Source organism: Oncorhynchus mykiss, chromosome 2, assembly GCF_013265735.2.
Source record: "Oncorhynchus mykiss isolate Arlee chromosome 2, USDA_OmykA_1.1, whole genome shotgun sequence".
Lineage (NCBI taxonomy): Eukaryota > Metazoa > Chordata > Actinopteri > Salmoniformes > Salmonidae > Oncorhynchus > Oncorhynchus mykiss.
In genome coordinates this window covers 10062163-10078406 of record NC_048566.1, presented here as the reverse complement: position 1 = coordinate 10078406, position 16244 = coordinate 10062163, and the positions used below count along the sequence as shown (strand labels likewise).

Sequence of the window (16244 nt, the reverse complement as noted above, 5' to 3'; positions counted from 1 at the left end):
CTATAATAGTCTGGTCTGATGAGAGGAGAGACATCTATAATAGTATTGTCTGATGAGAGGAGAGACATCTATAATAGTCTGGTCTGGTGAGAGGAGAGACATCTATAATAGTCTGGTCTGATGAGAGAGACATCTATACTAGTCTGGTCTGATGAGAGAGACATCTATAATAGTCTGGTGAGAGGAGAGACATCTATAATAGTCTGGTCTGATGAGAGAGACATCTATAATAGTCTGGTCTGATGAGAGAGACATCTATACTAGTCTGGTCTGATGAGAGAGACATCTATACTAGTCTGGTCTGGTGAGAGGAGAGACATCTATAATAGTCTGGTCTGGTGAGAGGAGAGACATCTATAATAGTCTGGTCTGGTGAGAGGAGAGACATCTATACTAGTCTGGTCTGGTGAGAGGAGAGACATCTATAATAGTCTGGTCTGGTGAGAGGAGAGACATCTATAATAGTCTGGTCTGGTGAGAGGAGAGACATCTATACTAGTCTGGTCTGGTGAGAGGAGAGACATCTATAATAGTCTGGTCTGGTGAGAGGAGAGACATCTACAATAGTCTGGTGAGAGGAGAGACATCTATACTAGTCTGGTCTGGTGAGAGGAGAGACATCTATAATAGTCTGGTCTGGTGAGAGGAGAGACATCTATAATAGTCTGGTCTGATGAGAGAGACATCTATACTAGTCTGGTCTGATGAGAGAGACATCTATAATAGTCTGGTGAGAGGAGAGACATCTATAATAGTCTGGTCTGATGAGAGAGACATCTATAATAGTCTGGTCTGATGAGAGAGACATCTATACTAGTCTGGTCTGGTGGGAGGAGAGACATCTATAATAGTCTGGTGAGAGGAGAGACATCTATACTAGTCTGGTCTGGTGAGAGGAGAGACATCTATAATAGTCTGGTCTGGTGAGAGGAGAGACATCTATAATAGTCTGGTCTGGTGAGAGGAGAGACATCTATAATAGTCTGGTGAGAGGAGAGACATCTATACTAGTCTGGTCTGGTGAGAGGAGAGACATCTATAATAGTCTGGTGAGAGGAGAGACATCTATAATAGTCTGGTCTGGTGAGAGGAGAGACATATATAATAGTCTGGTGAGAGGAGAGACATCTATAATAGTCTGGTCTGATGAGAGGAGAGACATCTATAATAGTCTGGTCTGGTGAGAGGAGAGACATCTATAATAGTCTGGTCTGATGAGAGGAGAGACATCTATAATAGTCTGGTCTGGTGAGAGGAGAGACATCTATAATAGTCTGGTCTGGTGAGAGGAGAGACATCTATAATAGTCTGGTCTGATGAGAGGAGAGACATCTATAATAGTCTGGTGAGAGGAGAGACATCTATAATAGTCTGGTCTGATGAGAGAAGAGACATCTATAATAGTCTGGTCTGGTGAGAGACATCTATACTAGTCTGGTCTGATGAGAGAAGAGACATCTATAATAGTCTGGTGAGAGGAGAGACATCTATAATAGTCTGGTCTGATGAGAGGAGAGACATCTATAATAGTCTGGTGAGAGGAGAGACATCTATAATAGTCTGGTCTGATGAGAGTGGATCAGAAAACCAGTCAGCATCTGGTGTGACCACCATTTACCTCATGCAGCACAACATCTCCTTTACATAGAGTTGATCAGGCTGTTGATTGTGGCCTGTGGAATGTTGTCCCACTCCTCTTCAATGTCTGTGTGGAGTTGGTGAATACTGGATCACGCTGTCTCTTGTACAAATATGTCCAATGGGTGACATGTCTGGCGAGTATGCAGGCTATGGAAGAACTAGGACATTTTCTGCTTCCAGGAATTGTACACAGATCCTTGCGAGATGGGGCCGTGTATTATCATGCTGGAACGTGATGGCGGAGGATGAATTATACGACAATGGGCCTCAGGATCTCGTCTCAGGATCTCTGTGGATTCAAATTGCCATCGATAAAATGCATTTAAGTTCGTTGTCCATAGCTTATGCCTGCCCATACCATATCCCCACCTCCACCAATAGGCACTCTGTTCCCAAACCGCTCGCTCACACGACGTCATATACACCCTCTTCCCGGTACAGTTGAAACCGGGATTCATCTGTGAAGAGCACACTTCTCCAGCGTGCCAGTGGCCATCAAAGGTGAGCATTTGCCCACTGAAGTCAGTTACTATTTATTTTCTTACCTCTCTTATCTTACCTCATTTGCACATGCTGTATATAGACTTTTTCTACTGTATTATTGACTGTATGTTTGTTTTACTCCATGTGTAACTCTGTGTCGTTGTATGTGTTGAACTGCTTTGCTTTATCTTGGCCAGGTCACAGTTGTAAATGAGAACTTGTTCTCAACTTGCCTACCTGGTTAAATAAAGGTGAAATAAAAATAAACAAAATAAAAACGACTCTGAACTGCAGTCAGGTCAAGACCGTGGGGGGGAACGAGCACGCAGATGAGCTTCCCTGAGACGGTTTCTGACAGTTTCTGCAGAAATTCTTTGTTTGTGCAAACACACAGTTTCATCAGCTGTCCGGGTGGCTGGTCTCAGACGATCCCGCAGGTGAAGAAGCCGGGTGGCTGGTCTCAGACGATCCCGCAGGTGAAGAAGCCGGGTGGCTGGTCTCAGACGATCCCGCAGGTGAAGAAGCAGGGTGTCTGGTCTCAGACGATCCCGCAGGTGAAGAAGCCGGGTGTGGAGGGTCCTGGGTTGACGTGGTTACCTGTGGACTGCGGTTGTGAGGCCGGTTGGACATTCTGCCAAATTCTCTAAGACGACAGAGGCAGCTTATGGTAGAGAAATAAAGATGACATTCTCTGGCAACAGCTCTGGTGGACATTCCTGCAGTCAGCATGCCAATTGCACGATCCCTCAAAACTTGAGACATCTGTGACATTGTGTTGTGACACAAAACAGCACATTTTAGAGTGGCCTTTTATTGTCCCCAGCACAAGGTGCACCTGTGTAATTATCATGCAGTTTAATCAGTTTCTTGATATGCCATACCTGTCAGGTGGATGGATTTTCTTGGCAAAGGAGAAATGTTCACGAAAAGGGTTGTAAACAAATTTGTGCACAAATATGAGAAGCTTTTTGTGTGTATAGTACAATTCAGGGATCTTTCATTTCAGCTCATGAAACATGGGACCAAGACTTTACATGTTTATATTTTTTGTTCAGTATAGAATAGCCTGGTCTGGTGAGAAGAGGGTATCACCTTGTCATAAAGATATCACCTTGTAAACCAGGTTTATCCTGTCGGTTAGGCCAGGCCAGTCTGGCACCAGACCCCCATCACTTCCTGTGTCTAAACTTCCCAAGCCTGGAATAAACTAAGTGCCTGACCAGGACACACATGTTGAATTTCAGAATTGGTCAAAATTAGGTTAAGGTTAGGTTAAAGGTCAAGTTTTAGATTTGGTCTAATTGGGCTGTTTGCCAGAAAAGTCCCCCTTAGTCTCTTCCATCTATGAATGAGAGTCAAAATACACGTGCACCTTGGTCTAATTAATGACCAGCTTTATTGGCAGATTAGACATAATGACAGTCAACATGAAACATGCAGTACATATGTGATCATTATAAAAGAAATTGACTGGAAATAATATGCCAAAAATACTTAATTCCATTTTGTACATTGTGTGGTTTATACACACTATTAATTCTTCTTTAGCCACTTAACCAGAGTGGGGTATAATTTCACAGAGGTTACTGCAGGAAGCCCTTCTGGAGGACAAACAACAGTAAAGCATTTTTATGGCACCATATTCTCCATATTCTTCTCCCAAAACTATACAGGGGATAGGGTGCCGTTTAGGATGCAGGACAGTCCTAGTGGACTACCTGGGCAGCATCTCCTCCAGGTCAGCCACTACGTAGGCCACCACCGCCCACAGGGCCGAACACAGGTTCATTTCTATGGGGCTCTGAACAGACATGGTGTCTCCGTTGGTGTGGTGGAACCAGAAGTATCTACTGTCTGCAACGTGCAGGCTGGCTCCTGGAGGACAGACACAACAAAACTGGTAAGGAGTCACTTACATCAATGTATTAACTATGGTTGGTTGGTTTGTTTGTGTGTCTCTGAGTCCTTGAACATACCATTATGACTGATTAAATGTGCAGTGCATACTGTATTCTAACTTCTAAAGAGACAATGAGATTCTAATCAACTCACATTCTCAAAATGATCACTGTTGACAAAGCTAAACCCAGAGTTAATTACAAACCCATTATGTTATGCTTTCCCATTTCTTTTGCAAGTGAATGTAAGTAGGAGCAGGGGGAACCAGAGCAGTATAAGTGCATCTGGTAGCAGTTAGTGTTTAGCTTGGCAATCAAGTTCCTGTACAGTTTCCATTTGGAAACAGCACGATGCAGTGGCCCTTCCTGACACTAACATTCCCAAGGTACTGCTAGGAAGAAATCTTACGTCCTGTTAAACATCTAGCTTTGCGTCTTGTATTCTACCTGACAGAGAGACTGTTAAACATCTAGCTTTCTGTCTTGTATTCTACCTGACAGAGAGAGACTAATGTCCTGTTAAACATCTAGCCTTCTGTCTTGTATTCTACCTGACAGAGAGAGACTAATGTCCTGTTAAACATCTAGCCTTCTGTCTTGTATTCTACCTGACAGAGAGACTGTTAAACATCTAGCTTTCTGTCTTGTATTCTACCTGACAGAGACTGTTAAACATCTAGCTTTGCGTCTTGTATTCTACCTGACAGAGAGACTGTTAAACATCTAGCTTTTGTCTTGTATTCTACCTGACAGAGAGAGACTAATGTCCTGTTAAACATCTAGCCTTCTGTCTTGTAATCTACCTGACAGAGAGACTAATATCCTGTTAAACATCTAGCTTTGCGTCTTGTATTCTACCTGACAGAGAGACTGTTAAACATCTAGCTTTCTGTCTTGTATTCTACCTGACAGAGAGAACCGTTTGTCCTGTTAAACATCTAGCCTTCTGTCTTGTATTCTACCTGACAGAGAGAGACTAATGTCCTGTTAAACATCTAGCCTTCTGTCTTGTATTCTACCTGACAGAGACTGTTAAACATCTAGCTTTTGTCTTGTATTCTACCTGACAGAGAGAGACTAATGTCCTGTTAAACATCTAGCCTTCTGTCTTGTAATCTACCTGACAGAGAGAGACTAATGTCCTGTTAAACATCTAGCTTTCTGTCTTGTAATCTACCTGACAGAGAGAGACTAATGTCCTGTTAAACATCTAGCTTTCTGTCTTGTATTCTACCTGACAGAGAGAGACTGATGTCCTGTTAAACATCTAGCTTTCTGTCTTGTATTCTACCTGACAGAGAGATACTAATGTCCTGTTAAACATCTAGCCTTCTGTCTTGTATTCTACCTGACAGAGAGACTGTTAAACATCTAGCCTTCTGTCTTGTATTCTACCTGACAGAGAGAGACTAATGTCCTGTTAAACATCTAGCTTTCTGTCTTGTATTCTACCTGACAGAGAAAGACTAATGTCCTGTTAAACATCTAGCTTTCTGTCTTGTATTCTACCAGAGAGAGACTAATGTCCTGTTAAACATCTAGCTTTCTGTCTTGTATTCTACCTGACAGAGAGAGACTAATGTCCTGTTAAACATCTAGCTTTCTGTCTTGTATTCTACCTGACAGAGACTGTTAAACATCTAGCTTTCTGTCTTGTATTCTACCTGACAGAGAGAGACTAATGTCCTGTTAAACATCTAGCTTTCTGTCTTGTATTCTACCTGACAGAGAGAGACGCATGTCCTGTTAAACATCTAGCTTTCTGTCTTGTATTCTACCTGACAGAGAGAAACTAATGTCCTGTTAAACATCTAGCTTTCTGTCTTGTATTCTACCTGACAGAGAGAAACTAATGTCCTGTTAAACATCTAGCTTTCTGTCTTGTATTCCACCTGACAGAGAGAGACTAATGTCCTGTTAAACATCTAGCTTTCTGTCTTGTATTCTACCTGACAGAGAGAGACTAATGTCCTGTTAAACATCTAGCTTTCTGTCTTGTATTCTACCTGACAGAGAGAACCGTTTGTCCTGTTAAACATCTAGCTTTCTGTCTTGTATTCTACCTGACAGAGAGAACCGTTTGTCCTGTTAAACATCTAGCCTTCTGTCTTGTAATCTACCTGACAGAGAGAGACTAATGTCCTGTTAAACATCTAGCTTTCTGTCTTGTATTCTACCTGACAGAGAGAGACTACTGTCCTGTTAAACATCTAGCCTTCTGTCTTGTATTCTACCTGACAGAGAGACTGTTAAACATCTAGCCTTCTGTCTTGTATTCTACCTGACAGAGAGAGACTAATGTCCTGTTAAACATCTAGCTTTCTGTCTTGTATTCTACCTGACAGAGAGAAACTAATGTCCTGTTAAACATCTAGCTTTCTGTCTTGTAATCTACCTGACAGAGAGAGACTAATGTCCTGTTAAACATCTAGCTTTCTGTCTTGTATTCTACCTGACAGAGAGAGACTAATGTCCTGTTAAACATCTAGCTTTCTGTCTTGTATTCTACCTGACAGAGAGAAACTAATGTCCTGTTAAACATCTAGCTTTCTGTCTTGTATTCTACCTGACAGAGAGAGACTAATGTCCTGTTAAACATCTAGCTTTCTGTCTTGTATTCTACCTGACAGAGAGAAACTAATGTCCTGTTAAACATCTAGCTTTCTGTCTTGTATTCTACCTGACAGAGAGATACTAATGTCCTGTTAAACATCTAGCTTTCTGTCTTGTATTCTACCTGACAGAGACTGTTAAACATCTAGCCTTCTGTCTTGTATTCTACCTGACAGAGAGAGACTAATGTCCTGTTAAACATCTAGCTTTCTGTCTTGTATTCTACCTGACAGAGAGACTAATGTCCTGTTAAACATCTAGCTTTCTGTCTTGTATTCTACCTGACAGAGAGAAACTAATGTCCTGTTAAACATCTAGCCTTCTGTCTTGTATTCTACCTGACAGAGATAAACTAATGTCCTGTTAAACATCTAGCTTTCTGTCTTGTATTCTACCTGACAGAGAGATACTAATGTCCTGTTAAACATCTAGCTTTGTGTCTTGTATTCTACCTGACAGAGACTGTTAAACATCTAGCTTTCTGTCTTGTATTCTACCTGACAGAGACTGTTAAACATCTAGCTTTCTGTCTTGTATTCTACCTGACAGAGAGATACTAATGTCCTGTTAAACATCTAGCTTTCTGTCTTGTATTCTACCTGACAGAGAGATACTAATGTCCTGTTAAACATCTAGCCTTCTGTCTTGTATTCTACCTGACAGAGAGAGACTAATGTCCTGTTAAACATCTAGCCTTCTGTCTTGTATTCTACCTGACAGAGAGAGACTAATGTCCTGTTAAACATCTAGCCTTCTATCTTGTAATCTACCTGACAGAGAGACTAATGTCCTTTCCCCTTTATGTTGATTTGTAAGGACAATTCAGAAATGAAATAGGGAGATAATGCTAGGAGAGAGACTGGTGGTACTGATGTGGGAAGCAACTGTAGTCTCAACCATGTTCCCAAATCCACTGTAACAGAGAGAAAAAGCAACAACATTTTCACTCTGGAAAAAGGAAGGAATGTGTGTAGTGAAAGGTCATTGGATGGAGCTGCATTACATTTAGGTTCAATCCCAAATGGCACCCTATTCCCTACATAGTGTACTACTTTTGACCAGAGTCCTATGGATCCTGTTCAAAAGTAGTGCACTATATGGGGAATAGGGTGCCATGTGGGACAAACACATATACTTTTTGCCATTTTGTGAAATGAGAGTGAGGTGTTTGGACAGCTGGTCCAGTGATTCATTTGTTTAACATTGTGGCTTTTTGAACCCTCACAGTGAACAGCCCCTCTCTTGGTTACAACATTCATCCACCCAGAATAGTTACTTTTCCACTGAGATAAGGTGATGTCATTCCTGAAACAGTTCCTTTACAGTAGAAGGTTGATCTGTTACAACAAGTATTTTTACAGGTGTGGTTACACTGTGTCTGGGTATGGCTGAGGACAGTCAAAGACTAGTCTATTAGCTGGACTGATGGAGGGAGACGTGGGCTCATCAACATTAGAGTACTGTAGAGGTCTGGGCATGTGGTCATAAAGCATCTCAGCGTACGGTATGAGTGCTGATCTAGAATCAGTTTTGTCTTTTCGATCATAATGAATACGATTATATGGATGGGACGGGGAGGGACCTGATCCTAGAGCAGCACATCTAGCCTACTCTGAAACACTTAATGAATTCTAAAACATCCTCTCCCAGTTCCTAATGAGCTTCATTGTTTATCTCCACCTCAGCTTTAAGGGATCCCAAAACAACTGTGTTGGATGACACCCATGTTAATGAAGTAGGTTAGAGTTAACACATGCTGGTAGGCTGAGTCTCTCTCTCAATTTAGCAAATATCAGCACAACAAATACATTACTGGGGATGTGTTTCATAATACACTTCCTCTTCCCTGTCAGACCAAATTATTTGGTTGCCTACATACTGTAGCAACGCTAGTTCTGTTAAAATCGGAGTACAGGGCATATTTCACTTCTACAAACATGTTATTTGAGAAACTGATCAATTCCACAAAAATGACCACAGAGACAATGTGGAACTGAATCTTCAATTGGTCTAGAAATAACGTGCTACTTCCTGTTTAAAAAGGTAAAAAGCACTTCTGCAGAAGGGGAACATGGCTTGTTAATTTGACAAAGGTCAAAGAGACACAGGTGGAACAAGAGTCAAATAGACTACGAGGAAGCCTCCCCAGCATATCTCCCAGACAGACAATAGAAGGTAGTCTACACACCTGGCTCCTATCGACTCAGACAGACAGACAATAGAAGGTAGTCTACACACCTGGCTCCTACTGACTCAGACAGACAGACAGACAATAGAAGGTAGTCTACACACCTGGCTCCTACTGACTCAGACAGACAGACAACAGAAGAGAGTCTACACACCTGGCACGCCGGCATCCATCCACATCTCTATATCAATTCCCTCTCCGTGTTCCTCCAGGGTGGTGGTGTTGATGGGCTTCAGTAGCTTCATCACCTCAGCCATGACAGCCCGGGCCTGGACTGAGCCTGTGAACTGCAGTCCCAGGGGGGTGAAGGTACCCATGTCAGACTCCATCACTAGGTTAAAGTTAGAGATGTTCACCTGGGGGACAGCAGAATAGGTATAGAATCGTAAATAATCATTGATTGGATTTATATTGTGCTTTTCCAGTGCTGAAAGCGCTTTATATTGTATAACTTCTATAATTTTGCAGGACCCCAGGAATAATAGCTGTTGCCTTGGTAGGAACTAATGGGGATCCATAATAAACCCCAGGAAGAATAGCTGTTGCCTTGGTAGGAACTAATGGGGATCCATAATAAACCCCAGGAAGAATAGCTGTTGCCTTGGTAGGAACTAATGGGGATCCATAATAAACCCCAGGAAGAATAGCTGTTGCCTTGGTAGGAACTAATGGGGATCCATAATAAACCCCAGGAAGAATAGCTGTTGCCTTGGCAGGAACTAATGGGGATCCATAATAAACCCCAGGAAGAATAGCTGTTGCCTTGGCAGGAACTAATGGGGATCCATAATAAACCCCAGGAAGAATAGCTGTTGCCTTGGCAGGAACTAATGGGGATCCATAATAAACCCCAGGAAGAGTAGCTGTTGCCTTGGTAGGAACTAATGGGGATCCATAATAAACCCCAGGAAGAATAGCTGTTGCCTTGGTAGGAACTAATGGGGATCCATAATAAACCCCAGGAAGAATAGCTGTTGCCTTGGTAGAAACTAATAGGGATCCATAATAAATACAAATACACTGCTCAAAAAAATAAAGGGAACACTAAAATAACACATCCTATATCTGAATGAATGAAATATTCTTATTAAATACTTTTTTCTCTACATAGTTGAATGTGCTGACAACAAAATCACACAAAAATGATCAATGGAAATCAAATGTATCAACCCAAGGAGGTCTGGATTTGGAGTCACACTCAAAATTAAAGTGGAAAACCACACTACAGGCTGATCCAACTTTGTAATGTAATGTCCTTAAAACAAGTCAAAATGAGACTCAGTAGTGTGTGTGGCCTCCTTGTGCCTGTATGACCTCCCTACAACGCCTGGGCATGCTCCTGATGAGGTGGCGGATGGTCTCCTGAGGGATCTCCTCCCAGACCTGGACTAAAGCATCCGCCAACTCCTGGACAGTCTGTGGTGTGGCGTTGGTGGATGGAGCGAGACATGATGTCCCAGATGTGCTCAATTGGATTCAGGTCTGGGGAACGGGCGGGCCAGTCCATAGCATCAATGCCTTCCTCTTGCAGGAACTGCTGACACATTCCAGCCACATGAGGTCTAGCATTGTCTTGCAGTAGGAGGAACCCAGGGCCAACCGCACCTGCATATGGTCTCACAAGGGGTCTGAGGATCTCATCTCGGTACCTAATGGCAGTCAGGCTACATCTGGCGAGCACATGGAGGGCTGTGCGGCCCCCCAATGAAATGCCACCCCACACCACGACTGACCCACCGCCAAACCGGTCATGCTGGAGGATGTTGCAGGCAGCAGAACTTTCTCCACGGCGTCTCCAGACTCTGTCACATGTGCTCAGTGTGAACCTGCTTTCATCTGTGAAGAGCACAGGGCGCCAGTGGCGAATTTGCCAATCTGGTGTTCCCTGGCAAATGCCAGACGTCCTGCACGGTGTTGGGCTGTAAGCACAACCCCCACCTGTGGACGTCGGGCCCTCATACCACCCTCATGGTTCTGACCGTTTGAGCAGACACATGCACATTTGTGGCCTACTGGAGGTCATTTTGCAGGGCTCTGGCAGTGCTCCTCCTGCTCCTCCTTGCACAAAGGCGGAGGTAGCGGTCCAGCTGCTGGGTTGTTGGCCTCCTACGGCCTCCTCCACATCTCCTGATGTACTGGCCTGTCTCCTGGTAGTGCCTCCATGCTCTAGACACTACGCTGACAGACACAGCAAACCTTCTTGCCACAGCTCGCATTGATGTTCCATCCTGGATGAGCTGCACTACCTGAGCCACTTGTGTGGGTTGTAGACTCCGTCTCATGCTACCACTAGAGTGAAAGCACCGCCAGCATTCAAAAGTGACCAAAACATCAGCCAGGAAGCATAGGAACTGAGAAGTGGTCTGTGTCTTGCTAATTGCCTATAATTTCCACCTGTTGTCAATTCCATTTGCACAAGAGCATGTGAAATGTATTGTCAATCAGTGTTGCTTCCTAAGTGGACAGTTTGATTTCACAGAAGTGTGATTGACTTGGAGTTACATTGTGTTGTTTAAGTGTTCCCTTTATTTTTTTGAGCAGTGTATATAGTAAGTTGGGAAACTCCCCTCTTCAACCATAAAGCACTGTAGCACTGTTGGGTGATGCATGACAACCATTTTGTGCCAGAACGCACACCACACAGAGAAATAAATTTGTACATTCATCTCTCCTGGCTGTTGATATAGTTGGCCAGCGTTTGAGCTAAAAAGCTTTACCAGGATGTGAGAGAAGTAGGGGGAAAAGACTGGACCATCACCCCCCATTCAGACACTAGCGGACAACTACGCTTCTGAAAGGGAGAGAGCATAGAATGTCCCACAAAGTGGAATAGAAACATCAACTCCATGATGGTCAATGCAGATTCCTCTTTGATAAACATGACGGGAACGTTTGCTGCAAACGTCTGAATGCAGGGGTAGCTGGACTGGATCTAAGACAGTGGTATTCAAAGTCGTGGGCGCGGAAACAAACATTTAGGAGACAATATACAAACATTTTGGAGAAAGATAATTAGGAAAACAAAATGTTATTGAGTAAATGTATTTATTGGTTTCTTTTCATTTTGATAAGAGATGAAAGTGTAATGAATTGAATTTAAATTTGTTGATGTAAGAATCGAAACGTACCAATTTTTTAAGTTTGGTCATATTTTTGGGGTGGGGTCACGAGAAATTAGAGCGAAAAAAAGGGGTCCCCAGAAATTCTGGTGGAAAAAAATGGGGTCCCTGCTGAAAAAGATTGAATACCACTGATGTAGTGTAGTGGACATTTAGTGTTGTATACTGAAGCTTTTCGGAGAAATCTGAGGAAATCCATAGTATGTAGTTGGAACCCGTGCAGGCCAGGGAGAAGGTGGGTCTCTGGTCAGAGTCAGGATGTGAACCCTCTGTTCCCATCTAACCTCTGGCCATTCTGATTCCGTTCACATTAGAATGCACAAAAACCACCACGCTCCCAGAATGCTGGTATTCAGTTACAGTGTGGTCTCGGCTCCATTCTGACTTAAACAATCTGTGCAGTGGCTCTCCTACAGTAGATCTGACAACAGTTTACATTTCTGTGTACCGCTCCGAATGAAGCCAGTTCCTACCACATGTTGACTGGCAAAGAACAAGCTGATGTAGATGAAAAGCCATCAGCTATTGATAATAAAACACTATTACCGGTACGCACACAATCTGAAGGAGACTGGGGTCAACGATTCAAAATGTAAGAACGACCACATAATAGTTGTGCTGTTTCAATGGTTTGTATGACATCCTCTACCCAGTGGACCACTATGTGTGTGTGTGTAAGAATCTAAAGCGGAGAGAACAGAAGTCTTAAATCTAGCCAAAAAAGGAGCTTATAGGACATTTCTAGTCAACTCTGACCCTACGAGGTCCGCAGCTTGCTCATTTGCAGGTCTAAATCAGTCCCTGATTAGAGGGGAATCACCCACCTGGAGTCCCAGGTCTAAATCAGTCCCTGATTAGAGGGGAATCACCCACCTGGAGTCCCAGGTCTAAATCAGTCCCTGATTAGAGGGGAATCACCCACCTGGAGTCCCAGGTCTAAATCAGTCCCTGATTAGAAGGGAATCACCCACCTGGAGTCCCAGGTCTAAATCAGTCCCTGATTAGAGGGGAACAATGAAGCAAAGCAGTGGAACTGACTTCCAGGTCCAGAGTTGAGTTTGAGGGCTATAGGATGTACTGTATGACAGGACGATAATGGTGAGAGTGTACAAGTTAAATGGACAGTAAAAAGCCAACAAGATGCACCAGGGTAGAAAGGCACCTTGTGAAGCTGGAAGTACTGTTGCGCTCCAACCCCTCCCTGCTCCTCTGCAGACCACAGCACTGTCCGGAGGGTTCTTCTGGGACGCAGACCTGGACACGCAATCACAATTCATGGGCCACAACCATTTCAACAAAGCAGCAATACAGAAAGAGCTTTACGACAAATGGATTCCCTTTTCCTCACCAACCCTTGGGCTGTTTAATATTCCACATATTCAGCAGAACATTCCTATTCACCAGACCCTAGTCAATATTTCCTACATTCACTGCAATGATGAGCCCCATTCATAGAGAGGACTTCCAGAGACAACTTATCTGATTTGGGTTTCAGCCTGTGTGTTATTCTAGAAGTGACCCCCCCCCCCGAGGCTACTACTTTATGTGGGCTACAAAGGACAGCAGGCCACTCCCTTCCCATAGAGGTTCTCTAATATAACTCTGTAGCCTACACCCTCATCTGACATCAGTGCCATGTCTAGGGTTGCGTCCCAAATGGCAACCTATTCTCTATGTAGTGCACTACTGTTGGGCCCTGGTGAACAGTACTGCACTATATAGGGAATAGGGTGCCATTTGGGACGTAGCTGAACAAAGCCCAAGGGACCAATTATTGTTCCGTGGCTTCATCTTGACTAAAAGTTTCATTGATGATAGGTCCTCTTCTTTAATAGTGGGCAAAGCAGAGCATATTCCAGCCAAGTACTTTACTATGTATCCATCCAGCCGCAAGAATGAACAATAAAGCAGCGACTGGTTATTATTGTCCAGACATTAAAATGGCTTCACATATTCAATGGGAATGACATTCTTTCCATTGCAACATTAGTGGGAAAAGGAAAGATTCTCTCAAGTCAACGTTAAGGCTTTCAGTCAGAGAGCACAAACAGCTCGGTGGTCTACTTTACGTGTCTAATTACACTTCATGTGGAAAAAGTCATACTTTATTAAGTGAACAATGACCAGAAAAAGAATGAAGTAAGCCATGCTAATTGCTATATGAGTCAGCAAACAGCAGTTTAAATGCATTTAAGTTTTTCATTTTTTTCATTTCACCAGGTAGGCTAGTTGAGAACAAGTTCTCATTTGCAACTGCGACCTGGCCAATATAAAGCATAGCAGTGTGAACAGACAACACAGAGTTAAACATGGAGTAAACAATTAACAAGTCAATAACACAGTAGGAAAAAAAGTCTATATACAATGTGTGCAAAAGGCATGAGGAGGTAGGCGAATAATTACAATTTTGCAGATTAACACTGAAGTGATAAATAAATGATCAGATGGTCATGTACAGGTAGAGATATTGGTGTGCAAAAGAGCAGAAAAGTTAATAAATATAAACAGTATGGGGATGAGGTAGGTAAAATTGGGTGGGCTATTTACCGATAGACTATGTACAGCTGCAGCGATCGGTTAGCTGCTCAGATAGCAGATGTTTGAAGTTGGTGAGGGAGATAAAAGTCTCCAACTTCAGCGATTTTTGCAATTCGTTCCAGTCACAGGCAGCAGAGAACTGGAACGAAAGGCGGCCAAATTAGGTGTGGCTTTAGGGATGATCAGTGAGATACACCTGCTGGAGCGCGTGCTACGGGTGGGTGTTGCCATCGTGACCAGTGAACTGAGATAAGGCGGAGCTTTACCTAGCATGGACTTGTAGATGACCTGGAGCCAGTGGGTCTGGCGACGTGTACGTCACCAAGAGTGCTGATCTAGGACCAGGTCTCTCCTGTCCATGTTATCTTATTCATAGTGATGTAAAAGGCTAAACTGATTGATCGTAAATCAGCACTCCTACTCTAAAACGCTTGGCCCCTGATATAAGGCCCCTGATCACAAAACAGCTTCAAAAGATGCCAATAGACTCGATACAAAACACAAATCTTTTTTTGAGGCTCATGTCAATAAGAGCTTCAGAGATAGTGGATTATGTTCCAGATACATAGTCTAGATCCTAAATGGCACCCTGTTTCCTATACAAATGCCAGGTCGCAATTGTAAATGAAAATGTGTTCTCAACTTGCATACCTGGTTAAATAAAGGTGAAATAAATAAAAATAGTGGACTGCTTTTGACTAGGGGCCCTGGTCAAACGTAGTTCAGTATAAGTAGGGAACAGTAGGACCTCCCAGGTTCTGGTTCTTACCCAGGTCTTTAAGCAGAGACTCCCAGGTTCTGACCCAGATCTTTAGACAGAGACAGGGACTCCCAGGTTCTGACCTAGTCCTAAGCAGAGACAGGGCCTCCCAAGTTCTGACCCAGGTCTTTAAGCAGAGACAGAGCCTCCTATGTTCTGACCCAGGTCTTTAAGCAGAGACAGGGACTCCCAGGTTCTTACCCAGGTATTTAAGCAGAGAAAGGGCCTCCCAGGTTCTGACCCAGGTCTTTAAGCAGAGACAGGGCCTCCCAGGTTCTGACCCAGGTCTTTAAGCAGAGACAGGTCCTCCCAGGTTCTGACCCAGGTCTTTAAGCAGAGACAGGGCCTCCCAGGTTCTTACCCAGGTCTTTAAGCAGACAGGGCCTCCCAGGTTCTTATCCAGGTCTTTAAGCAGAGACAGGGACTCCCAGGTTCTGACCCAGGTCTTTACGCAGAGACAGGGCCTCCCAGGTTCTGGTTCTGACCCAGGTCTTTAAGCAGAGACAGGGCCTCCCAGGTTCTGACCCAGGTCTTGAAGCAGAGACAGGGCCTCCCAGGTTCTGACCTAGTCCTAAGCAGAGACAGGGCCTCCCAAGTTCTGGTTCTGACCCAGGTCTTGAAGCAGAGACAGGGCCTCCCAAGTTCTGGTTCTGACCCAGGTCTTTAAGCAGAGACAGGGTCTCCCAGTTTCTAGTTCTGACCCAGGTCTTTAAGCAGAGACAGGGACTCCCAGGTTTTGACCCAGGTCTTTAAGCAGAGAAAGGGCCTCGCAGTTTCTAGTTCTGACCCAGGTCTTTAAGCAGAGACAGGGACTCCCAGGTTCTTACCCAGGTCTTTAAGCAGAGACAAGGCCTCCCAGGTTCTTACCCAGGTCTTTAAGCAGAGACAAGGCCTCCCAGGAGATGAGCGCTCCACCACCATCATCCATGGCCCCCTGGCCCACATCCCAGCTGTCCAGATGACCACTGAGCAGCACCACCTGAAGGGGGGGACAGACAGCATAC

The 16244-nt window shown here is 43.9% G+C and overlaps 1 protein-coding gene across 1 annotated transcript in view; it reads right to left on the bottom strand.

The window, feature by feature from the left end:
• Positions 1–3485: 3485 nt before the first annotated feature.
• LOC110520763 (carboxypeptidase Q-like) overlaps positions 3486–16244 on the bottom strand; it is a 38658-nt gene continuing 25899 nt past the window's right edge. The window contains exons 5-8 of the mRNA XM_036937502.1: positions 16108–16219; positions 13105–13196; positions 8978–9179; positions 3486–3999 (exon numbers count right to left, since the gene is read on the bottom strand). Of these exons, the coding sequence (XP_036793397.1) occupies positions 3839–3999; positions 8978–9179; positions 13105–13196; positions 16108–16219 (567 nt within the window). The 3' untranslated portion in view covers positions 3486–3838. The remainder of the gene's footprint in view (positions 4000–8977; positions 9180–13104; positions 13197–16107; positions 16220–16244) is intronic.